General features: G+C 43.1%; 1 protein-coding gene across 2 annotated transcripts; it reads left to right on the top strand.

The window, feature by feature from the left end:
* The first annotated feature begins 8,950 nt into the window (after positions 1 to 8,950).
* Positions 8,951 to 26,465, top strand: pah (phenylalanine hydroxylase). 2 transcript variants are annotated; one of them, XM_084175700.1, is made up of 13 exons: positions 8,951 to 9,231; positions 10,687 to 10,806; positions 18,144 to 18,327; positions 19,716 to 19,804; positions 20,409 to 20,476; positions 22,415 to 22,611; positions 22,710 to 22,845; positions 23,139 to 23,208; positions 23,502 to 23,558; positions 23,676 to 23,771; positions 24,686 to 24,819; positions 24,970 to 25,085; positions 25,524 to 26,465. In XM_084175700.1, exons 1-13 carry the CDS (start codon positions 9,172 to 9,174, stop codon positions 25,565 to 25,567), a joined length of 1,371 nt encoding a protein of 456 aa, XP_084031826.1. In that variant the 5' UTR covers positions 8,951 to 9,171; the 3' UTR covers positions 25,568 to 26,465. The 2 variants fall into 2 exon arrangements, with proteins under 2 accessions (XP_084031826.1, XP_084031827.1); XM_084175701.1 differs by lacking the exons at positions 8,951 to 9,231; positions 10,687 to 10,806 and adding exons at positions 13,358 to 13,384; positions 15,819 to 15,884.
* The last annotated feature ends 78 nt before the right edge of the window (positions 26,466 to 26,543 follow it).

The raw sequence follows: 26,543 nt of genomic DNA, 5'->3' as shown, positions 1-26,543 counted from the left end.
GTGGAGAGACATGAAGAGGAAGAGAATGAAATTCCTTCCTGTGGGGGACTGATACTGTGTTTCTGTATGTGGATTATTGCTGTTAATAATTACCACCTTGTTAAACCAGTCTAAGTCACTGGTGCATGCTATTTCCTGGGTAAACATAGATGAATACACTATAATAGTAACAAACACAGAGTTCCTTTTCATCATAACTTTGAGGCACATTTACACACAAAAACACATTTCATGTTCCCTTATATGTCCCTCACATTTGGATCAGACGGGCCCCGTGATCCTCCAAAGCCATGAATGAAGATCGTCCCCAACCAAACCACACACACAGAGGTCAGACCAGAAAACACAAACAGCTGGACAGAGGGCTTTTCAGCCCAACTACAGAGAATAGACATGGATCACGTTCTGGGCTGCTATAACGCTAGAGCATCAATCTCCTAGCCATAATTACATTACAGGGGATATAGAGACCAAGCTCTGTGGAAACAATGGACTCTATCAATTCCCCAAATCAGACCTCATTAGTGTGAATGTGTCCATGTGTGTGTGCCTGTGTGTCTTCTTAACAGAGACCTATCTGTAACGCCAATCAAAGCTTATTATCTAGAGTGTGTCTGTCTTCAGTTGGATGTTTTTTAACTTAGAATTTGTTTTGAGGGGACATTTTGTAAAAAACACTAGTGACATATTAACAAACCCCAAACCAGAGAGTAAAAGTAACCGTTGCCCCTAGTGACAAGAGGAGACACTTAAACACACACTGACACATACAAGCTTTCTTTTAGGTAGTTTGACATCTTTGACAGCCTGTCTGAATTTTATGTCTAGTAGCAGTTCTTTTCAATCTCATGAAAAGCGGAAAAATGTAACACAAGTTCTTGTAAATCTGTTTTTCTTTCATGAGCACAGTCCATTAACTTTGTAAAAGTTTACATTTTATCCAAAAGTCTGCCTATATGAACTCAATAAGGAAATTAGTTGTTTTGGACACACTAAAGCTTCATGGGTGTATCTGAGCTCCTGACCTCTTCCTATACATGTCTCTTCCTAAAGCATACTCTCCCCTTGGCTCCCTCCGTTCTGCCCAACAGGGGTCTCTGCAATGCACCTTGGGTAATCCAGATGTCACAATGCCAGTTGCTAAGACACTGCTTGGAAATGCATTGTAAAGGGAAGCACAGCCTGGGATAAATCACTGGCAGTCTGTTTTGTGCTGTGATGTCTCAACACTTCTTTACAATAATGGGTCATTTTCTTTGATATAGCTTATATCATTATTATAGTTATATTACCCTTATATTATGCTTGTCTGAACGCCCCGATTTGAACTGGTGTTTTTTTCTTCTAAATGACACACCTCAACTGATCTGACGTCAGATCCATACCAAGATTGATACTCCATTGCAATCCACATGTCAAGTGTTAAATTAATGGGGTAACACTTTATTTGAGGGTCTGCCTGTATACTGGATAAACCATTAATAACCCTATACCAGTTGTTACACCATTATTATCACCTTGTCATGCACTTTTCTGTTCCTAAACCCCTTATTATAAGAAATGCTAAACAACACGCCTTATGAATTGACTTAATGTAATGTTTTTCTTTTATGAGGTAATTAAGCAATAAGGCCCGGGGGGGGGGTGTGGTATATGGCAAATATACCATGGCTAAGGGCTGTTCTGGATACAGAACTTAGCCGTGGTATATTGGCTATATACCACAAACCCCCAAGGTGCCTTATTGCTATTATAAACTGGTTACCAACGTAATTAGAGCAGTAAAACTAAATGTTTTGTCATAACCGTGGTATACGATCTGATATACCATGGCTTTCAGCCAATCAGAATCCAGGGCTCAAAACACCCAGTGTATAATAATGTTTATAACCTGTTTATAATCAAACTGTGAAATAATGAGTTGCTAAGGCAATAGCCTCCCCAGCACATTCACTCACAAAACATATGCATATACACACATTACATGCTCAAATAGACAAAGCTGACAAAGCCCCATAAAAATACCAATACAAGCACATTCACGCTGTTCTAAGGGAGCGAGGCCTGCCCACTCTGTGCTGCCCATTGTTGAAAGCAGGGCTGTGAATCAAAGGGGGGCTGTGACCTGGGCTGGCTCTGCCCAGCAGGACTGAGGGGAACCCTTCTCCCTGGGCTCACTCCAGCCCCTGGTCCCCGCTGAGCCTGGGGCACCACACTGGGCCCCCCCCCCCCCCGGTACTGACGTTTTTTCCTCATCTCATCAATCTGTCAGCTTAGCACTGTGACACACTGCACAATATGGTCCCCGTATTCCTCCATTAGTGCCCTCTCTCTCAATATGGCCCCAGCATTTCTATATTAATCACCTCTCTCCCACTGGGCAAGGCCCCCTGTTCTGCCTAGTAACAACCATCAATACTATCCACAGCCCTGCCCATCCTCCTCACAGACTGGGTCACTATTCACTAGAGTCTATATTCATCAATACACAAAGCTGCATGCATTAACACCCATATTGTTCTGGGTCAAAATGACATATTCAAAACTATTCTGTGAGTGTCCCTACCACGGAAACAGCTGGTGCATGCACGTGCACTACTGGCACACTGGTACAAAGTAGGCCTATAAGAAAGAGTGGTATTCAAGAAACCCAAACTTCTGGTCAACAGGCCCTCACCTCTATTCAGTACAAGTTGGACACGTGTTTGGGGGTAACAATCAGGAAGAGAGGGAGATAAAAAGAAAGAAAGAAAGAAAGAGGGAGAGAGAGAGAGAGAGAGAGAGAGAGAGAGAGAGAGAGAGAGAGGAGAGAGAGAGAGAGAGAGAGAGTCTCTCTTTGGAGAACCATGCCACTCGATTGGACTCACTTTAGAAACAGACTATTCAATTCATTTCCAAGTAAGAAAAGGAGACTCCAAATTATACATGGAATCTCTTCAATGGTGATTGTCTTTAATAGCAAAAAGGTATAAAAAGAGAAGGCTGTATACATTTGACATATACAAGGTAGCAGGGCATAGTGATTGTTGCTTGCCCAAAACTTTTTTTTCTTTCAGAAAACCCTTTCCTTGCTGAATAGGCACCTATTAGTGACTCCATTTTAGGCACAGGGCTCTTCAATGGCTCCTCACTGTGCGTCTTTATCATAGTCAGGCCCTGAATGCAGGCAGCCCCCCTCCTCCACCCGGGCCCAGCTCCTCAGACTGTATAGATAGGTGCTGGAAGTGTGGTGATGGCTGAGGTGGGGTGAGGTGGAGTGAGGTGGGGGTGAAGTGGGGTGTGCTGGGGTACTCTCGCACCCTGTTTTGAGCTCCAGGTGTGGTGGGCTAAGCACAGCGCTCTGAAGCCACTAAAGAGGGCCCCATTGTACAACCGCACACTTTCTTCGACTGTGTTCAACATGTATTAGCTGATCTCCATAATGCTACCCCCCCCCCCCCCCCCCCCCCCCCCCCCCCCCCACACACACACCCCCCGCGCCTCAAAACAAGTCAGGCCTCCGGCGAATCGCTGCACACCGCCTTGAAGCCCCTGTATTGTTGCTGGATTATTCTGGAGTTAGACGAAAGAAAGAGATGGAGGGAGGGGGATGTCTGCACTTTATCTCCAGGGGAGACAGAGAGTAACGAAGGAGCTTCTTTAGAAAAGTGAGTTACTGCGGCGAAGGCCCCACAAACACCTGCAAGAAGACAGGCACGCGTAGAGGCCAGGGCAAGGAGGCCCCGATGTTCATTAAACTGTGCTACTGCTCCTCTTCCAAAATCTCAGTACACCCCAACCTCATCTCAATCCCTCAATATATTGTAGCCCCCACCACCACAACAACACTGTAATATTCTACTGTACATCACAATCCCTATACATACATTCTTCAGTCCTCTAAAAATACTATCCAGGATTACTCCATCAGAATGTCCCCTGGGCCAAGATATTAACATTCTTTGAAAGGTTTGATCATTGTTACTGTTGGTCTGTAAAACATCAGGTCTGTAAAATGAATATCAGAGGGTGAAAGAGCCTTTCAAGAGGAGGGGAGTTACAGAGTTTATGCTGATGTGTGTGTGTATGAGTGTGTGTGTATGTGGTTGAGAATATAGAGAGTGAAGTTGAGAGAGAGGGGCTGTATGATGAATATGGAGGCATTGTTCAGCCATGCTTACCTCCACGGGCAACCATCTGCTCCCTGTCAATGCGTCACCTGCTCGTCTGAGCCGTCTCCACGGAAACCGGGGGAGGGGGATTAGGAGAGGTTATGCCTTTGAAGGGAGGGGCCACAGCGACAGGCGAAGAGGAGGAGGAGGAGGTTGCCTGGGGAGACCAGAGGAAGGGTTACTCAGAGAATGGCGTCCTCTAGTGGCGGATACTGTATGTCAGTGCATCACAATGTTGAATATAGGGCAAAAAGTTTTCCTGGGCAGGTCATCTGGTCAGGAAAAATTATTGGCCATATAAATAACCACTGAGCTATTCTCGTGGAATGCTAATGCCAAAATGTAAACTCGACGAAGTTTGTTTTGAGCAAATTTTAAGGCTTTCATTGAAGTCACGCAACAGCCAGCAAAGCCGACCAGGTAAAGCAATGTAGTGAACATGACTGTAGTGGTTGATTAGCTGCTGTGAAGTGATGTCCTGTCTGTGTGGGCAGCACAGCGAGACTGGTATATTGTGTGACAGAGAGCAGGAGGGTGTCGGTCCATCACAGGGATCTAATTAAGGCTCGCAGGTACAAACGCTGTGCAGTCTGCCTATGATCGCCACCATGTAAATACAGGCCTCAGCGCAGCTTGAAAGGCGTGTGTGGGAGTTCACAATGGACCTGATGAATGCATCAGCCAGCGGCTGGAAGCCGGAAGTATTGAAACCATCAATGAACACAGGAGCAAACAGCAAACAACACCGGGTTATGAGTTAAACACTATCGCCACATCAGCTTCACTGGTACGTTACCGCGCATTAAGTTAAGAGGTTCTCTCGTTAACTTAGGATGAAATAACATGCTATTTAGCAGATGAAGAACAATGAACAAACCAAAGAAACTCAGTCTCCTGGCTGGGTTGTTCACCTACACAGACAGACAAACCTTGAGACAAACAAACATGGGTGACCCTTGTACTTTCATGTCTCTGGTGATATCATGGAGCTCAGTTTGGAGGGATATTTCTGTAAATAATACTATGTATATAAAGGCAGAGAGTGGATGGGTGGTGATACTGAGAGGGGTACAGAACAGAGGGGCTGGGGGGGGGTGAGAGATGGGGATCTGGCTGCACAGTGCACACACTCACTGCTGAGGAGGAGCAGCCTGCCACACATGGACGCTCACCTGGAGCCGTTCTCCTCAGACCCACAGAGAGACAGGAACACAGCCCTGGGGGACAGGAGAAAGTCTGAGTGACAGGTGAAAGTGACCAGGCTGTGGGGAGGAAACACCTATTGTGTTTGGTCAAGAGGGCAGAGAGCCAGAGCAGAGGGATAGGGCCTGCTCAGCCGCCCGCGTCCCTCCTAAAGACGAGATCGTCAGCCAGCCTCCACACCCAGGGGCCTTTAATGGACTGAGGGGTCGGTTTAACTCACTCTCTTTACCTCATCGTTAACCCCCCCCCCCCCCACACACACACACACACACACACCAGCGCACACACCCTTGGGTCACCAACTGCCAGGTTAGAGACCTAACAAAACCACTCTCCCCCAGTACCCTTTTATGTTGTGGAAACAGACCCTAAGGCTAAAACTTATCTTATCAGTTAGGTCAGTTCTATTTTAGGTCAGTTCTATTTGGACTGGTGACAGACGGAATTCCTCTTTCAGCCTAAATCAAAAATATTTTTTATTTTATTTATTTCACCTTTATTTAACCAGGTAAGCCAGTTGAGAACAAGTTCTCATTTACAACTGCGACCTGGCCAAGATAAAGCAAAGCAGTGTGATAAAAACAACAACAGAGTTACATATGGGGTAAAACAAAACATAAAGTCAATGTAAGTGGTGTTACATATATGCTGTGTTCACGATGCATGATTAATACATAATTCATGGTTTATTTGATGTAGTAAATAAATAAATGATTTATTGATGTATAGGTAAGAATTTAAATGTGATGTAACAGGTAAAATTAACGTTAGGCCATTGTTTGTGTTTTTATGTTCCATCCCGGAACTAACGTTCTCTGTTGTTTTACTGCTACGGAATTTGTTAATTGACTGTGTGCAATCTAACTTAAGCAGATCTTAGTCTGAGTTATAATTGTTGATGGCAGAGGCCAAGAAAGACAATTAAGGGACTTTCAAGGGACTTTAAGGATTCAAGAACCTCTTTTCAGGACAAGCAGCCAACGAGTTCTCACGGCGTGACGTGGATGCATCGGAGAAAAAGACGTGCAAGGCAATAAACGCCCGTTTCAAGGAACCAACCTGTGTCTGTTGTCGTGAAGAGAGCTACAGTCAAAAATACAACAGAAAATCTCCACTATTGAGAGCTATATCTGCCTCTCTTCCTGTGACTCCAACAACTTTCGATGGTATCATGGTAGTTTCCTAATACAAACACTGCACTACCCCTAAACTGACACTTCAACCAAAATTCTACAGTAAAGTAGACCTTTGTCTCCCACTTGTATCACATGGAGTAATTATTACTCTCTATGAACCTACCTACATTGGGCCTACCTACATTGGGCCTGTGTCCTCCCTGTACTGGCCTGGGTGAGATGTGCTGTGATCCTGGGAGAGTTGCTGTCAGGGCCACGTGTAGCAGGGAGGTGGCCGGGGGTGACTTTCCTGGGTGTAAAATTCAATTATGCAGCGGGTGAGCGTGTCTGAGCGTGTCTGTTGAGAAGCGGTGGGCGCACGGCTGCCCGTTCCCAGCGTGCGGCGAGGGGGTTAAGTGCCACAGAAAGACCTCCATTATCTGAGTGAGAACAGCCCATGTGGCAGGCCGCACAGACCCCGTTCCCCTTTCACACTCTTTACAACAGCCCTGCTGAAAGCCTCAAAGTTTAATTCCACCCCCTCCTCTTTTCCCCTCCCTCCCCCCTTCAATCTCTCTCTCTCTCCCTCTCTCACTCAGTTCAAAAAGAGTTTTGCACAATGCCAGTGGAAACCCAGAGTAGATTCTTCAGCACCCCTGTGGACACTGGACTGAGGCTGGGAGACAGTGCACATGTGGACCCGATTCACAGGACTGCCGTCAATCAGGCCATAAATCAACAACATCTCTCATTCTCTCATGAAGACACAATTAAGCCTCACAACTCTATAATGCCCCCCTCTCATCTGACTTCTCCCAACCCAGCTTTCTAGTCGTCTCTACAATCACACAGACTCTGCAGTCTGCAGTTATTCAGATGAACACCACAACAACATCATTAAATCATAGGTCTGTGTTGCATAATGATAGGGCAGATAATAATTCAGTAAAGGTCTAAGAAACTCACAACAGCTGGAATAAATGTGGGAAACATTCAGGGAATGGGTCCTGAGACAGGCTAATTCCTCACTATTTTTCACATGAAGCACCCAACTGACAAAATGTCCCAGCCAGACCAGAACACATTTGGCCCAAGGAGTACTTAGTGAGAACAGATGCTCTGTGTGAGACTGAGAGAGAAGAGGACTGAGGCTCTATGGAGTAGGCCGTTGTCCACACACACTCAGCCACTTCACATGAAGAACGAGCAATTGTCTCCATCACCGTTAATGACGCAATGAGTCCCCGATCTGATGTGCAGTGTGAAGAACACATTGAGGAAGCGGACAGGCACATTAATGAGGTTTAATGACACCGTTATTACAGCATTGACTATCTGTGCAGCTACGCAATGGAATCCAACAGCAGTCATTGGCATGTAATGAGACAAGTGTGTAGTCACTGATTTACAGTGAGATGACATATGTGCAGTCTGAAAAAATGAATGCTCTTATACAGAGGTCCAGTAGAGGTCAGACCCTCTCCTTGCATACATTTATCATCATGTCACTATCCATAATGACCATGAGTGGGTTGGGGGTATTCTCATTGTTAATACCACATTGTTGAATTGTGAGGAGTTGCCCTATGCTATCAAAATCTTGTTTATGGTCCTCTTTTAACAAGGAGAGGTAGGTAACGTTACGCCTAACGTCATTGTTGTAGAGGAGAATTCTGTGGTATATTATTGATAGGCCTACATATCTAGGCCCATTGCCCTACCGTGTTCGTTGAACACCAGCAGAAAGTATGGGGCGGTATGACATTTTCTTTAAATAGCTGTTTTGACGTTTTAAATTAGAGTAATGCGAAATGTAAAATACTTACTGCTGATTCACCTGTTGACAGATATGTTGCCCTGGCACGCGACACACAAAAAAATACAGTATTCCTATACTGCTTAGTCCTATAAGACACTCACGGTCAAATCGTTTTTATTTATTTAGTATATTTTGAAAAGTAATTTAAAACTCTCCGTTTGTTTTTATAGAGGGACGTCACTTAGCAGGCCTCTGAAGTGGCGCTGTATTGAACATCAGCTACAACCTTTTTTAACCAGTTGTTCGGCGCCACCTTGTGGCTTTTAGTAGCGCCATCACATCACTGGACGCTGATAACAGGGCCAAGTAAGCAAAACCGACCCCAAAACATTAAAAACACAAAATACCTAAAAAACTGCAACGAACTTTTGATTTGATACAAGTTGCGTCACTTAATGTCATAACATAGCCTTATATGAGTAGCAGCTGTACGACTTTATTGATTTTAGGGTCATTATAGTGGTCTTTAGTGGATCATTATGAGCATGCGTCACAGTACAGGCATGCATTGACCATCCTCTTCATCAATATACCTAAGACATAGTCATCTGTTATATCACAGTGACGGCCTACTGAGTGGGTGGAGGCTTGGCAGGTAGTGATGGTTATGAAACGTTGATTCTGAACAAATACCCAGCCACCTCTACCACAGCACTAGACAATAAGAACCAGATGTGCCAATATAGCAGTTTCATAACAACTTCATGGCTCCATAGGCCTACTCGTCGCGTAACAGTGATACAGACCGTAAGGGGGTGTGGTGTCACGTGGGCCAACATGAATGCCTGAAGTTTAACTTGAGTTGCTCAAACAAATTCGACCAAAGCACACACACACATTCAGCAACAGTAGTTTCATACCTGTGCAACGAGAAGACTGGAGGATGGACGCAGCATACAAACAAATTAACAGGAACTATCCCACACTGGACAATGGCAAAGAGGTAAGCCTTTTTTAAACATAACATCTATTGTACACAATAATATGAAATGTGTAATAAATAATATACATTTATGAACGTGTTTATCGCTAATAATAATATAATAGTGATGATAACTGATGTTATCATATTGAATGAGTAACATACATGTATAAACCTGATATTGGCTTATAGTACTAGAATGATGAGAACTGATGGTTTTCTGATTATATTTATTTAATATAGCCATATCATTATTATTGTGCAGTAAATTCCATGTCAGGAGATAGGGAAGGTAACAGGTATACTTGGCATTGGACAGACCTTTTAGCACCTGTAAAACTTGCTATTGTATAAAGTCACAGTGTCATTTGGTGAAAGGGCTATTAGAATGGCAGCTATGTTGTTCATTGTCCAGCTACTGTATGTTGTTCACTGTGGCTGGAATAGTCTAGTCAGCGGAATGGCAACACAGACTAGACTATTGTAAACGTCTCATGGTCATTGTGAATAATGTTAAAGGTTAGTGACTATGAATCCATGCAGGATGCGCGTAATAAATACCTGTACAAACAAAAAAATCTGATCCAGAAAAGGTGTGCACAGTTTAACATCTATTGCTTGAGAAGTAATGATAAGACCTTTACTGTTTGTTAATTCATCACAATAATGGACTGGAGAAATTATAAAGGGATAGTTAGGCATAGAATTCCAGTCCACTTTTTGGTTTGAATAAACAGCGAAGTACAGTTCAAGGAATTGTGGATGTCGATGTATTTGTGCAGAGTAGAGATAAATGGTCGATTTGGATGGGATGGTGTCAGAGGTCATTACTACAAAGGTCAGAGCGTAAAGGTTAAAGGTGTGAAAGCTTTGCGCTTTGAGAGGTAAGTCCTTTGGAATGCAAAATAACCTGGGTTCTATAACCACAGCCCACACACAAACACATGCACAAAACATTATTTTTTATTGTGAGTGATACTTTCATTCATGGAATATATTAACACAATCCTAAATGATATAATGCAGATCTGTTCAACTGTTTGATTTACCTGCGTTCGTATAAGGTTTGTGGGTCAGATTGTGGCGCCTCAGTCATTAGGGAGTGGGCGACATGTGTTTGCAGTTCAGCTAATCAGAGAGTGAAAGAGTGAGAGGGCATAAAGTGAGAGAAATAGCTGTGTAGTTGAGGTGATGCCAAGGGTCACCACGCTACAGAAGGTTCACTTTAGGGGAGCATAGCCATGTCAATCACTCCACTCAGCTTCAAAAACAATCCATTGCTACAGCATATTAGTTCTTCCCAACACAACCCCCCCCCCCCCCCCCCCAAGGTCAGTGATATATCCACTGCACATAGCTATCTAGATGAGAATGTAATCCACAGCCCACCAAATTCAATGCCCCCTGGAATGTGTGCAGTGCTAAGGTCTAGCCCTGGGGGTCATAGGTCAAATTGCTGTGAATCTTGTCTTGTAGCAGAGGAGAGGCTCCATGTACCTGGAGGAAGAGACCAGCACCAAGGCGGGGGTGCTGTCCTGCTTCTTCTCCCTGAAGGAGGAGGTTGGGGCGCTGGCCAAAGCCCTCAGACTGTTTGAGGTAAACCACTCAACATAACTGTGAATATGAATGTACACAGTACAAACAATCTTACATGTGCAGTAATATACTGGAGTCACACATGCAAAGTAATGTGCAATCTTTATTCTGAAATGCTCTGATGTGTTTGTCCAATGAGCCATTGGTCAAGGACAAATAAGAAGTCAGCCTGTTAGGAGTGACAAAAACCTGTAAAGCTGAAATAGCTGTAAAGCTGAAAGCAGTAATACCTGAAATAGCTGTAAAATCTGAAATAGCTGTGAAAACTAAGAGGTGTAGTAGCTTTCATAGCTTTAAAAGCTAAAAGCTGAAATAGTTTCTGTAGGTGAGAAAAAGAGAGAGGGTGGGTATGAGGCTATTCTACAAGCACAACAATAGGCTATAAGCAAACAAAGTAAACAATGTGTTTTTATCCATTTCATACCATGTGTACCAAATATGAATAAAACAGATGGAAAAAGACAAATCAAAATGATGTACAGTATTTTCAGAGTCAACTCCACAGCTGTGTTCTGGACCAGGAAAATTGCTTAGTCACTCCTTCAGGAGGCCATTCATTTTTACATTTTAGTAATTCAGCAGAAGCTGTTATCCAGCGCAATTTACAGCAGCGAGTGCATACATTTTCATAATTATTTTCATAATCGAACCCACAACCCTGGCATTGCAAGCACCATGCTCTACCAACTGAGCTACACAGGACCATTTATCACTAGCAACTTTACGGCGGTAATGATCAGAAGACGCAGAGAGGCACTAGAAGATCAGACAGAAGTTTACTAGCTGCCATTTGTCAGTCCAAGGGACCAATTTAAAGAGACAGCCAGGGCTTCACACTGAGCTAGCCACACTGAGTCAGCCAGACTGAGTTAGCCACACTGAGTTAGCCACACTGAGTTAGCCACACTGAGTCAGCCACACTGAGTCAGCCACACTGAGTTAGCCACACTGAGTTAGCCAGACTGAGTCAGCCACACAGAGTTAGCCAGACTGAGTTAGCCACACAGAGTTAGCCAGACTGAGTTAGCCACACTGAGTCAGCCAGACTGAGTCAGCCACACTGAGTTAGCCAGACCTTCCCTCTCTTCCCCTCTTTTCCCTCCATGGAAAAATTTACAAGGTACGTAACCAAACACATTTCATAAGACAGCATGTTACCAGTTAGCTCCAGATGTTCGAGGTTACTGACCATCCTCCTGCATCCTGGTACCTGCCTCAGTGAAGGACATGTGCCTGGCTGGCTACAGTCCATAAGTCCCGCCAGTAGGGGTATTTCATACCCTAGGGCCTGCTGAATTGGAATGTGTACAGCTCTGTGTCTGATTTGAACAGGCTCTCTCATACATATAGAACAGTTTGTTCAATTTCTAGGCAGGCTCCTGCAACAGAGGCCAAGGTAATGGGAAATAATGCTCCACCATTGGATACTACCAGTAAAGGTACTGTAGGGTAACTACTACAACCCCAAGTATGAATTATGGACATTTCCCTGGGGCTCCTAAGATACTTTTTTGAGAATTGACAGAATTGACATTAACATTTAACTAGCCAAACGTTAGTGGAGAGTTTCCAGCAGGGTGTGAATGTGTTAGAGGCCTACCGCAGGGTTTTACATAATGTATAATTAAAGGCTTGAGGTTGGTACGGTATGTTCCCACTACCTCTGGGCAAAAATGGACAAAATGGTTTGTCAATATTGTTTCCATGTTATTTCAGCATCAAAGTAATCACATTGCATCATTGTGGATAGCTGTCATAACACATACATGTTGAACATTTTTGAGTCATTTTAATCCAAGACCTTTCAACCAGGGTTCAAGGTTTGGTTTATTTTAAATATTTTGAGTTTGTTGACAACTCAATCAAATATTAACCAAAATGTGGTTGTTGATCTGACGTCTTTGTCCAATGTGTTGGTTGCCCAATATATTAGTAGCCAACGTTATTAATATAGGTTACTGAATTTAGAGTTGAGGGGATGTAAGCCCTATTCTTTAAACTGTGTAGATTTATGGCTCTATGGTAACTGTTAGTGTGATGACATCTTTATCTTAGATATCTACGGGAGCAGTTGTGTACACAGTCTTTCCAGGCCGCTCTTTGATCCACAACGCAGGCTGAGGTTTCTGCTTTTGAAATAGTCAAACATTGGATTGGAAGACACCCATCAGGCCCCAATATGGTCACCAGTTACGGCTACTGCATTCATTTAACCATGTTGTGTTGTGCCACCAGCAACAGTTGACCCCGTCTAAAGGAACATCCTTTTTTTATTTTGTGTTGACTTAAGTGACTATGTACTTCACGGCATGTAGTCAGGGCTGTTTGGCAGCACATTCATTGTTTAACCTTCGACGAAGAAGTGCTATCAAAGTTTGATGTCCTAGTAGTCAAAACAGAATTGGATTTTCTTGTGCCTCACTTGTAGGGGAGAGTGGGGTAAGTTGAGTCAGAGGGTTAGTTGAGCCACCCCTTGTTTCTAAGAAACCATACACAAAATTAATCATGTGACCAAATATTTAGGAAGAGGTCATCATTTCATGGAGTCTGTGAAGGAAGAAACCACATGGAAAAAGTGGTAAGCAAGTTAGGTCCAAAAAACAGATTTTCACAAATTAATTTAGTGTGTTATATGTTTCATGATGCATGTATCTAAACCAAAGTAGATGGTTTTATACATAAGTTGGGGTCTCTATAAGCTTCAATATGAGGTTATAAATGTAGCATGAAAGAGCATTATTGTAGCTGTGTTGGCTAATATAGTCAAAATGTTTGCCTTGGAGTAAGTTGAGCCAATGGCCACCATACTCCATACAAATTATGATTACATTTGGTCAGTTTTATGCATAATATGCATAGTATGTCTGCAATGTGTCATGCATATGAACTCAAGATATTGCATTTGTATTGTTACGGAGCAGACATCATCATGCCCCATGTATACAAATGTAAAACAAGCAGGGGTCTAGCCCCCTTGAGTTTCTTGAGAGAGCAGCCAAGGAAGTGAGAGAGGGGAAGAAGTCCATTTCATCAGCAGCAATGGATGAAAAAATTGACAGAATGACACTGAAGAGGTACATTGACAAAAAAGAAAACTAACATGTACCTGTGCGAAAGAGAGGCAATGACAGAGTAGCAGAGGCACACAAGGTCTTATCTGATGACATGGAGGCTTAGCTTGCTAAACATATCATGAATTTCGCAGACCAGTTTCATGGGCTTAGTAGCCTCAAAAGAACTTGCCAACGAATTGGCACATCGAAACAACATCCCTGTCCCAGACAACTGGTCATGAAATGGAAGGGTTAGTGATATTGAACAGAGAGATCTACAGTGCCTTCGGAAAGTATTCGGACCCCTTGACTTTTTCCACATTTTGTTACATTACAGCCTTATTCTAAAATGGATTAAATAAATGTCCTCAGCAATCTACACATAATACCCTATAATGACAAAGTGAAAACAGGTTTTTATAAATACAGGTTTTTAAAAAACAGAAATACCTTATTTACATAAGTATTCAGACCCTTTGCTATGAGACTCGATATTGAGCTCAGGTGCATCCTGTTTCCATTGATCATCCTTGAGATGTTTCTACAACTTGATTGGAGACCACCTGTGGTAAATTCAATTGATTGGACATGATTTGGAAAGGCACACACCTGTCTATGTAAGGTCCCACAGTTGACAGTGCATGTCAGAGCAAAAACCAAGCCATGAGGTCGAAGAAATTGTCCGTAGAGCTCCAAGACAGGATTGTGTCGAGGCACAGATCTGGGGAAGGGTACCAAAAAATGTCTGCAGCATTGAAGGTCCCCAAGAACACAGTGGCCTCAATCATTCTTAAATGGAAGAAGTTTGGAGCTGGCCGCCTGGCCAAACTGAGCAATCGGGAGAGAAGGGCTTTGGTCAGGGAGGTGACCAAGAACCCGATGGACACTCTGACAGAGATCTAGAGTTCCTCTGTGGAGATGGGAGAACCTTCCAGAAGGACAACCATCTCTGCAGCACTCCACCACTCAGGCCTTTATGTTAAAGTGGCCAGACGGAAGCCACTCCTCAGTAAATGGCACATGAAAGCCCGCTTGGAGTTTGCCAAAAGGCACCTAAAGACTGTCAGACCATGAGAAACAAGATTCTATGGTCTGATGAAACCAAGATTGAACTCTTTGGCCTGAATGCCAAGCGTCAAGTCTGGAGGAAACCTGGCACCATCCCTACGGTGAAGCATGGTGGTGGCAGCATCATGCTGTGGGGATGTTTTTCAGCGACAGGGACTGGGAGACTAGTCAGGATCGAGGCAAAGATGAACGGAGCAAAGTACAGCAAGATCATTGATGAAAACCTCCTCCAGAGCGCTCAGGACCTCAGACTGGGGCGAAGGTTCACCTAACAGCACAACGACCCTAAGCACACAGCCAAGACAACGCAGGAGTGGCTTCGGGACTTTTCTCTGAATGTCCTTAAGTGGCCCAGCAAGAGCCCGGACTTGAACCCGATCTAACGTCTCTGGAGAGACCTGAAAATAGCTGTGCAGAGACACTCCCCATCCAACCTGACAGAGCTTGAGAGGATCTGCAGAGAAGAATGGGAGAAACTCCCCAAATACAGGTGTTCCAAGCTTGTAGCGTCATACCCAAGAAGACTCGAGGCTGTAATCGCTGCCAAAGATGCTTCAACAAATTACTGAGGAAAGGGTCTGAATACTTATGTAAATATGACATTAACTTATTTATTTTTATAAATTAGCAAAAATGTCTAACAACCTGTTTTTGCTTTTGTTTTTGTCATTATGGGGTATTGTGTGTAAAATTATGAGGAAAAAATACAATTTAATCAATTTTAGAATAAGGCTGTAACCTAACAAAATGTGGAAAAAGTCAAGGGGTCTGAATACTTTCCGAAGGCACTGTATATCTGAACGTAGGCATGAATTTAAGATATACAATATACCACACCCCCATTCCATTCATTCAGCTTTGACCTACCATCACCATCACTCACTGTTACAGGACACCATCACCCACTTACCCCAAGGTGGCTCAACATACCCTGTCCCTATACTCAACTTACCCGGGGTAAGTTGTGCCAGGAGACCACTTTTTTTGGGCAAGCTATGTTTTCAAAACTGTTATGAATTCTTATTATTTCCAGGGATACACACCATCCTGAAAGATATGTAGATATCTTTGTTAGAAATAATACTATATTTCCCTTAACGTAGTGATGCTAAATGTTAAAAATGGCTAAACTTACCCCACTCTCCCCTACTTGTAAAAGCCAGATTCAAAATGGAGTAAAACACAAAGTAGAGATGTGTGGGTGCGTGTCACAGATCAATAAGGATCTTCCACGTACTGTGCTCCAAATTCAGTTGTAAACATGAGAAGCTCCTCTGGACCTATGAGCTCCCATTCCCCAGATCCACCCCCTACTCCACCCCCATCTCTCTGTAAAACCCCAAACCTCACCACCATCAGACACAGTTTTAGTCTGAACACTTCCCAGAATCCACACCCATCTTTTCTATAAAAACACAGCCCTCCCTCTCCCCAGTACTGACCAGACTCCACTGTACTCAGCAACATCAGTTGGCACCCCCCTCTAGTGTACCTCTCATAGTCATCAGTGAGAGGATAGGATCATATGGATGGTTTAGGAATACAATGTTTCCATATGGGTTTATTAATGTATGTGGAGTGAAACATCGAAAGGCATCAAAGTAGAAACCATCATAATTTGAATGAGAAATTGAAAATGACAGCTCTGTAGGAAGAACCGAATACAAAGGGAACTTTTACATTGACTCCATATATCCATATCATCAGCTGCATTATCAACATCATTTATACCCATGTACATTTACAGTATTCATTTGGAGTCAAGAAGTCCTCCTATGCAGTTCCAATCCCCAGCTACTAACTCCCTGTTTATTCCTCTGAAACTCCAGCCCATGTGATGTGGGTTGGATGTCATGTGAGGAGTCAATTCCTAGCATCAGTAAGCTTGTCATGACCGGACCAAGGCCTTACCGCAGCCAGGACACGGGTAGGGTTAATGTCACTCACGCGAGGCCTTGTGGTAGACATTCATTCCACTTCAAAAGTCACCAGGAGCATAGCGACATCTCTGGGAAGTACACAAATCTACCCAAACAGGCCCTGGGTCCATATTAACTGGGGGGGCATATTTGGCCCAAGATAAGCCTGGCCAGGCTCCCTGTAAGATTAATATCAGAATAACAATGCAGTACCGATCTCCTGTCAACAACAAAGGATACACTAAACTACCTGCCTAACCTAAACACACAGACAGAGACCTAACAAACAGGGCAAACAAACTCTCTGACACCACAAGGAGTCAATAATGGCACATCATTAGATGGAAAGTATGCAGAGAGATGCTAGGCAAGACACGGGGGGAGAGGGGTTTGGAACGTTGTTTGGTTACTAAGTGCTGTTGGATGTTGAAACAACAGCAGATCCATATGGTCTCCATAGAGCCCCAGTCTGGAGAATGGGATCCAGATGGAGATGGAGCGTGAGGGGGAATGGGACTGTGTGCCGCCCGGCCCCACCTCTCTACTGGACCTATGGCAGTAAGAGATTGTTCTACTCCCTCTCCGCTCCCCACAGTTACAAAACAAAACCACATTTAAAAGAATTAAACAATATAGATTTGCAAGTTTCCCTGGATGGGCCAAAATGTACAATTGATATTGAGATGTACAGTTGATATTGAAAGGCATAGATATGTATATGCACACATCGAATCTCATCCAAAATGAACAAAATCTGGAAAGTATTCTCTATTTTAGAAAATGCAAAAAGTTGACAGAATGATTTATGTCAAAGATGTGATAGCATTGAAAAAAATGCATTATGTTGTTGTGCAAGCCCTTTCAATGCTACCACAGCCCACATCCTGGCTCTAGTCGGTTCTATAACATCCAGCCCACAGTTAATTAGCTGGGTGATTGTTTAGTGCTGTACTGTTCTGTCCTAAGGGCATGGTTGACTCCACAAAGTCTGTCAAATGACCACTGTTTGGACGTGCACTTGGCGCCCTCTAGCGGTATGCTAAATCCACATACAGTATTTCCAGAGCTGGATTATCATGAGTTGAATCACAGGTTTTTAAAGTAGTTTTTCAAAAATGTAACCTAACTTTCATTGTCAATTATATTTTAATAATACAATAATACTTTTGAAGTAAAGAAGATACAAAAACACACAAAACTGAAGTACAAGATCTAATAGCAGGATTGAACCACTCAGGTGTCACACACACAGGATTTACAGAGCTACATGGCCTCTCCTCTGTCTCTGACTCAACAGGAGAAGGGCATCAACCTGATGCACATAGAGTCTCGCCCGTCGCGACTGAACAACCAGCAGTTTGAGTTCTTCATCAGCGTGGACACCAGCTTCTCCAAGGCCTTGGACGAGGTCATCGATGGCCTGCGCACCGAGATCAGTGGCCACGTGCACGAGCTCTCACGCAACAAACAGAAGGACACAGGTGTGTGGGTTTGGGTTGGGGTTAATTGCAATTCCAATTCTTGTCAACGCTTTTTAATTAGGAAAATGTGGAATTGGAATTCAGAATTACTTTCTGAATTGACTAGAGTTGAAATGGAATTCACCCTAATCCTGGTGTGTGTATATAGAAAAATATTATCAATGAATAATCAATCTAGATATGCATATAATAACATATTACAAACCATGACTGATTAAAACCATGACGACTAAAATATTATTTTAAGTGTACTTAACAATAATTATATGATGATATATTTGTGTCTAGGAGGGAGAAGGGGGAAGTAGAAAAACTGTGTGTGTGTCACATGATCTGAACTCTGGGTGGCGCTTTAGGAGGCCACCAGCCAGACTGTCTAATGAGGCGATGAGCGTCGCCGCGGAGACGGATGGCCTGTCCCTCACATCCAACCTCCTTTATTAGTTGTTTCCACAATGACATTAGTTTAGTTACTGGGCACCAACTGGCCTGGCTGCAAACAGAGGAGCCCACTGTCACAGAACAGACTGTCTCTATCACAGACCCAGAGGAGGGAAACCCTAACAGGGTCATCGCTCATCCCGGACAGACAGACAGGCAGAGATAGACAGGGCCATCACCAAGCCAGCCGCCCTTGTCCTCACCCCCCTCTGCCTAGCCCCATGGTCTACTGGACAGGGCGACAGGTTAATGTGTCATTGGAGGATATTAGAGATATTTATGGTCTGAGATGGAGACAGGCTGTTTTGAGAGGAGCCTGGTGGGGTCCCATTGTTCCCCTAGCCTCAGGCTGGACCACACGGCCTCGATTTAGATTAATGGTCAACGTCCAGTACTTCTAACTGTCATCAATGAGCCAATGGGTGACCTCCTCTGGTGCTCTGTTCACTGTCAACATAGTTACTGAGTAGTGTTCTAGCCCAAAAGCACCCTGCAGGCAAAACCCAGACAAAACCATCCCCATCAATACTCATTTGGGCTTCACTTGTTTCAATCAATTTACATTTTGGAATTGGACACTGAACACAAGGCAGATGTACAGACAATTGTAAATAATACTAAATTGTAGTTTTCTACATCTCAAGACGTTATGCACCACTGTTTCGACTGGTTTTACTCTGCCCTCTTCTGGTCTGTTTTGGCCATGTATATACTGTATATCTATGTAGCTCTGTTGGTAGAGCATGGCATTTGCAACGGCAGGGTTGTGGGTTCGATTCCAGTATGAATTTTTTTTAAATAATAAAAACATTTTTAAATGTATGCACTCACTTACTGTAAGTCTCTCTGGATAAGAGTGTCTGCTAAATGACGTAAATGTAAATGTATCTACAGTATTTGTCACATTCATTTGAACTGGTTAATGAGATCCCCCCCCCCCCCTACAGTTCCATGGTTCCCCAATGACATCCAGGACTTGGACCGCTTTGCCAACCAGATTCTGAGCTACGGATCTGAGCTGGATTCTGATCACCCTGTAAGGATCAACCATTCATTACTGTCTGTTTACAACCTACACACTCTGTAGGGGGTGTCACCCTGTGTACTAAGGTGACTGCTTTGTGTTGTATGTGTGTCTGCATTGTTGGGAAGGGCCCGTAAGTAAACATTTCACTGTTAGTCCACACCTGTTGTTATACGGAGCATGTGACGAATACAATATGATTTATGTGTGTGTGTGTGCATACGTATGTACCTGTGTGTATGCATGTGCACCCACACGTGTGTTTTATGAAAGACTCAAATCGTGATGACAGTCCCCACTCTGCTATCTATTCTAATGGAAACTCTCTAGGGCCCCAAATTAATGTCATTGCTTTAATTGAGCCCCTATAATTATAGATAATTGCTCCCTTTTGCCACCACCTTTAAAAGTGAAATGTATTCCTCATGAGCAGCATACATTCTACAAAGGCCTCATTTGAATATGTGTGTCCAGCCAGGGCTCTCAGGAGAGTGGGAGAGTATAATGCTGTCAAAGGGTCCAAGTAGTCCAAGCTGAGGATTTCCACATTATATACAGGGCCAGGCAGTGATCATAAATAAGATCTAACATTGATTACTTCGGTCATTCACTCCAGGGCTTCACAGACCCAGTGTACAGAACCAGGAGGAAGGAGTTTGCCGACATCGCCTACAACTACAGACAGTAACTATCCATCTAGACTAGAACACTTGTTTCTCTTTGGTCCCTCTCTTTTACACAACAGCAGAGGTGAAGAAAGCTTCTAGAACCTACTAGAAGTGATCTATGGCTCTCTCCTCCAGCCTCATTTCAGTCCCCGCTTTGCCTTTTATTGAAAATACCACAAACAAAAGGGGACAAATTACAGAGGGGGCAGTGGTGGATTTGAAGCCTCTGCCTTTGTTCGCATAATTGAGACTTCATTATTCCCAGGAACTACAAAGAGCGCCAGCCCCAATGAAAACGCCCTCACAGGAAGCTCACATTTACATAGCAGTGGGACCTTGGTAGAATAATGAAGTGAATCCACTCACTGATCTCCCCCACCCATCCATCCTCCTAGTCCTCCCTCACCAAATAGGGACTGTGTGTGTCTGTGTATATACAGGACCAGTCAAATGTTTGGACACACCTACTCATTCAAGGGTTTTTCTTAATTTTTACTATTTTCTACACTGTAGAATAATAGTTAAGACATCAAAACTATGAAATAACACATATGGAATCATGTAGTAACCAAAAAAAGTGTTAAACCAATCTAAATATATTTTTGATTTTACATTCTTCAAAGTAGCCCTTTGCCTTGATGACAGCTTTGCACACTCTTGGCATTCTCTCAACCAGCTTCACGAGGAATGCTTTTCCAACAGTATTGAAGGAATGCCCATATATGCTGAGCACTTGTTGGCTGCTTTTCCTTCACTCTGCGGTCCAACTCATCCCAATCCATCTCAATTGGGTTGAGGTCGGGTGATTGTGGAGCCCAGGTCATCTGATGCAGCACTCCATCACTCTCCTTCTTGGTCAAATAGCTCTTACACAGCCTGGAGGTGTGTTTTGGGTCATTGTCCTGTTGAAAAACAAATGATAGTCTCACTAAGCGCAAACCAGGTGGGATGGTGTATCGCTGCAGAATGCTGTGGTAGCCATGCTGGTTAAGTATGCCTTGAATTCTAAATAAATCATAGACAGTGTCACCAGCAAAGCACCCTCACACCATCACACCTCCTCTTCCATGCTTCACGGTGGGAATCACACATGCAGAGATCATCCGTTCACCTACTCAGCGTCTCACAAAGACACGGCGGTTGGAACCAAAAGTCTGAAATGTAGTCTCATCAGACCAAAGGACAGATTTCCACCGGTCTAATGTCCATTGCTCGTGTTTCTTGGCCCAAGCAAGTCTCTTTTTCTTATTGGTGTCCTTTAGTAGTGGTTTCTTTGCAGCAATTCGACCATGAATGCCTGATTCACACAGTCTCCTCTGAACAGTTGATGTTGAGATGTGTCTGTTACTTGAACTCTGTGAAGCATTTATTTGGGCTGCAATTTCTGAGGCTGGTAACTCTAATGAACTTATCCTCTGCAGCAGAGGTAACTCTGGGTCTTCCTTTTCTGTGGCGGTCCTCATGAGAGTCAGTTTCATCATAGCGCTTGATGGTTTTTGCGACTGTACTTGCCATAATATGGACTTGGTCTTTTACCAAATAGGGCTATCTTCTGTATACCACCCCTACCTTGTCACAACACAACTGATTGGCTCAAACGCATTAATAAGGAAAGAAATTCCACAAATTAACAAGGCACACCTGTTAATTGTAATGCATTCCAGGTGACTACCTCATGAAGCTGGTTGAGAGAATGCCAAGTGTGGGCAAAGCTGTCATCAAGGCAAATGGTGGCTACTTTGAAGAATCTCAAATATATTTTGATTTGTTTAACACTTTTTTGGTTACTACATGATTCCGTATGTGTTATGCCATGTGTTATGTCAATGTAGAAAATAGTAAAAATAAAGAAAAACCCTGGAATGAGTAGGTGTGTCCAAACTTTTGACTGGTACTGTATATAAGAACATTTTATACACAAGTGTGTGTTAACAACAGTGTGTCTCGGTCTCAGTGGCCAGGTCATTCCCAAGGTGGAGTACACAGCGGAGGAGAAGGCCACATGGAGCACAGTGTTCAATGAGCTGAAGACTCTGTACCCCACGCACGCCTGCCGTGAGCACAACCGTGTGTTCCCCCTGCTGGAGCAGTACTGCGGCTACAGGCAGGACAACATCCCCCAGCTGGAGGACATCTCACGCTACCTGCAGTGTACGACAACAGATCGTGCCTAAGTGCCCCCATTTCCTATGCTTCTTTAAGCGTCCCACACACACTGACATGATACCCTCCCCTCCTCTCTGTTTTAGCATGCACAGGTTTCCGGTTGCGCCCAGTGGCTGGCCTGCTCTCCTCTCGGGATTTCCTGGCTGGTCTGGCCTTCCGAGTCTTCCACTCTACACAGTACATCCGTCACCAATCCAAGCCCATGTACACACCTGAGCCGTGAGTGTCACCCTCATATAAGGAGAAAACACATCGCGCTGAATGACAGTCTGACGTTTTTTCGCCATTCGTTCGGCGTGGTGTGTTTTAGGGACCGTCTGATTTCTGTCATTTTCGCCCGTTTCCACATGTAGAATCGGTTTGTAAATTACAGCTGGCACCCTGTTAAGTACTCTCGGCCGGCAAATGCTGCGGGTGTATCCGTGCCTTTATACAGGTGTCACATCCTACCTTGGGACCAGTTGTACATAGTTGATTATGTTCTATAGTCATTGACTTAAATCTCTCCACAGGGATATCTGCCATGAACTCCTGGGGCATGTTCCTCTGTTTGCTGACCCCACCTTTGCCCAATTCTCACAGGTAAAGAACACAAGAGGACATGAACGTTCTTTAACCACTGCTGGTATCATAACTTAAGAGAACTATCCATTGTTGGCGTGAAAAAGGGCACCATTGTAAAGATCAGCTTCAAACACAGTCATGCTAGTCATAATGTTCTTGATTGAGGAGAATGCCATGCAACTGTACTGCATGTGCCAATCTTACTCTAATATTGGTTTTGCTCCTGTAGAACGCTTTCAACTATGTTACAGCACAATATCCTGAAGCAGATATAGTCAATAACATGATTTATTTGACACTCTTTTGAACAGGAAATCGGTCTGGCTTCCCTGGGTGCCCCCGACGAGTACATTGAGAGGCTTGCTACTGTAAGTCTCTCAGACGTCTCACAACATCAACTTCAGCCGACTCCTGATACCAGAAGAAGACAAAACAATATTGAATATGTGATGAGCCCTTGTGTCTGTCTGTCTGTCTGTCCACAGGTCTATTGGTTCACAGTGGAGTTTGGCCTCTGCAAGCAGGGCTCTGAGATCAAGGCCTATGGAGCTGGCCTTCTCTCATCATTTGGAGAGCTGCAGGTATTTACCTTACATTTACACCTTACAGAGTGACTTACAATGAGAAATACATGCTAGAAGCAGCCACAGTGGTCACATGTTGGGCATTCTTCACAACAGAACAATTCATTTAGCCATGTGGCTATTTTTAAGAGGGTTTCTTTCATTACCTGTTTTTATGCCCACGTGTCAGGCCTCCTTCCTGCAGTTCTAATAGACCCAAATCCCTATGAGGTAGCCCAGTGGGCTGTCAGTCAGCAGCATCGCATTAGTGGAAACCAATACTTTTCTCAGGGCAGACCTGGTTGTAGCTAGATATGTTCGAGTCGCATCTGTGACAATTTTAGCAATTTAGCTAACCCTTTTTCTAACCTTAACCTAATTCTCCTAACCTGCCACGTTAATTCTCCTAACTGCTGTGTAAGTTCTCCTAACCTGCTAAGAAAAGTCACTTCTGCTATAGTCAAAACCGGCAGACCTGCCCTGATACCACAAATGCGATACAGCTGTCAATCAGTTTGTTAGTGGTCCACCCAGGGCTCAGGCTAAATGTATCACTAGGGGAAACTGGTGAGGAGTGGGTTAGTGGTTCAATGGAGAAGTAGGAGGCAGAGACAGAATTAATATCTTAAGTCACCAGTTACATCACAGTGTCAGCAGAGGATGTGCAGTTAACTGAGTCATATCACAGCAGGACCAACTCACGCTGAGACACGATTCACACTGCACTTCCTGTTTACTGCTGCCGAGGTTCATGGGGCACAGAATTTCATTGAGGAATTGGACACTGCTTGTGATCTGTGACCTCAAAACACCAAATGAGGGCTTGTAACCTGGATTCTGCTCATTGTACATTGATTCACGACAGTGTTACATCTCCCATAAATGGGATTAGTTGGAGTCAAACTCTGGACTAACATTTTAATGTTTTACAGTACTGTTTGACAGACAAGCCCAAGATTCAACCATTTGACCCTGCGAAGACCAGCCTTCAGAAGTACCCAATCACTGAGTTCCAGCCCATTTACTTTGTCGCTGAGAGCTTTGATGACGCCAAAGAGAGAGTCAGGTAGAATTTAACATCTGTACAATATTAACCATTTATGATGTCACATATTCATTCACTGTATTCGCTTCGGAACTCTCTGGATCTTTATATCGTAGAATATATATCTTCACATTTCCAATGGAATGTCCTGTGTTATGACTCTCTATACAGGAAATTTGCCGATACCATCCCCAGGCCTTTCTCAGTGCGCTACAATGCATACACCCAGAGTATTGAAGTCTTGGATAACACCCAGCAGCTGAGAAACCTGGCTGACAACATCAGTGGTGTGTGACACATTTCTATAGTGTCCTCATAAAACTAACTCCTCAATAGCCCCTTATGCAAATACCAACATCAAGTACTATTAGAAATTGATTCAGATTTTCTACCAATTGTAATTGATATACACTGTATGTAATATATGTCATTTAGCATACACTTTTATCCAAAGCGGCTTACAGTCACGCATGAATACATTTTACATAAGGCTGGTGTAGGGAATCGAACCCACAACCCTGGCATTGCAAGCACCATGCTCTACCAACTGAGCTACAGAAGACCACACTAGGATTTATTTTTGTCTTGCCTTTTAGAAATGTAAAACATAGTTTAATTGAATTACAGACAATATCTGTATAAATTCCCAACTCCTACTGGTATTTAATGTTTAATAATCTTCTACAGATGAACTACCTAATTTAATTGTATTGCTTTTATTTTAGGGGAAATTGGGATCTTGTGCAATGCCCTGCGGAAGATGGAGTAAGGAGAACACTTTGGAGACATCCTTCAAAACTGATGTGCACAATGATAGAATCTCAATGTATCTCATCAATCTTGTAGATTTCCATTATACTCTTTGTACTTATAATCTGTGTGCTTGTTCATTATAACATTTACTGCATTCTGCTTCATCTTTAAATATATTATTCATAAATACCTACTGCAACCCATATGCACTAGTCATTTTAAGTAGAACATTTTAATATTAGTAGTCATATTATTAGAGTAGCACTCTCTCAATGAATCACAGACATGCATACTACTAGCCAATGAAAATGGCACATCGGGAAAATGAGTCTCTCATTGTAAATATTGAGCTACATAAAACAAGTATTAACTTTCTCTAAATGAATTATTCGATAAGTGAGTGAGGTTTTCGTTAGATTTTTGTTAACTCCAACAAGGAGAAGTATTGTTTTATCATACTTTTGTCAGCATGTTCTAGAAATCCAACACCCGCCATTACAGTATTGATAGGTTAACCGACGTAATTTTCCGTAACCAGCTGAGACAGATTAAATTAAAAGAGTGCTATTCCAAAACTATTAGCTCAGGCTTTGAAGATTATCTAATTCGCACTTGAATATTCTATGGTTAAACCGCAAATAACAAAAATGTATCCTTGCATTATGCTATGAAAAGCTAAGCCTCTATAACACAATAACGAAATACAATGTGTATGTCCAGAGTGTTATTAGAGAATGTGTTTGATTATATCCTGAATTCTGATTAATCCAAATGATTGACTGTTTTTCCATTCTTTACTATCACCATCATATTTGTTTGTATAATATGCATGAAAATGTCTTATTATTAACTTGCCAAATAAATATCTTTATATCCTGAAAAGGTTATCTTTCAAATCAATTATCTCAAAATAATTATTGTTATATGTTTTATTATTAATTATTATTATTATTATTATTATGCTATAATTGGTTGTGAGAACACATTTTGTA

Source organism: Coregonus lavaretus, assembly GCF_964263955.1.
Source record: "Coregonus lavaretus genome assembly, chromosome: 13".
NCBI lineage: Eukaryota > Metazoa > Chordata > Actinopteri > Salmoniformes > Salmonidae > Coregonus > Coregonus lavaretus.
Note: the sequence above shows the minus strand (reverse complement) of the source record. Positions and strands in the feature narration are given on the sequence as shown.

Bases quoted from the DNA above. Each gene is read 5' to 3' on its own strand.
- pah (XM_084175700.1), top strand. From the start codon at position 9,172: ATGGACGCAGCATACAAACAAATTAACAGGAACTATCCCACACTGGAC. The intron at 19,805-20,408 runs GTAAGGATCAAC...CATTCACTCCAG, and splicing joins AGCTGGATTCTGATCACCCT to GGCTTCACAGACCCAGTGTA. The intron at 20,477-22,414 runs GTAACTATCCAT...TCTCGGTCTCAG, and splicing joins ATCGCCTACAACTACAGACA to TGGCCAGGTCATTCCCAAGG.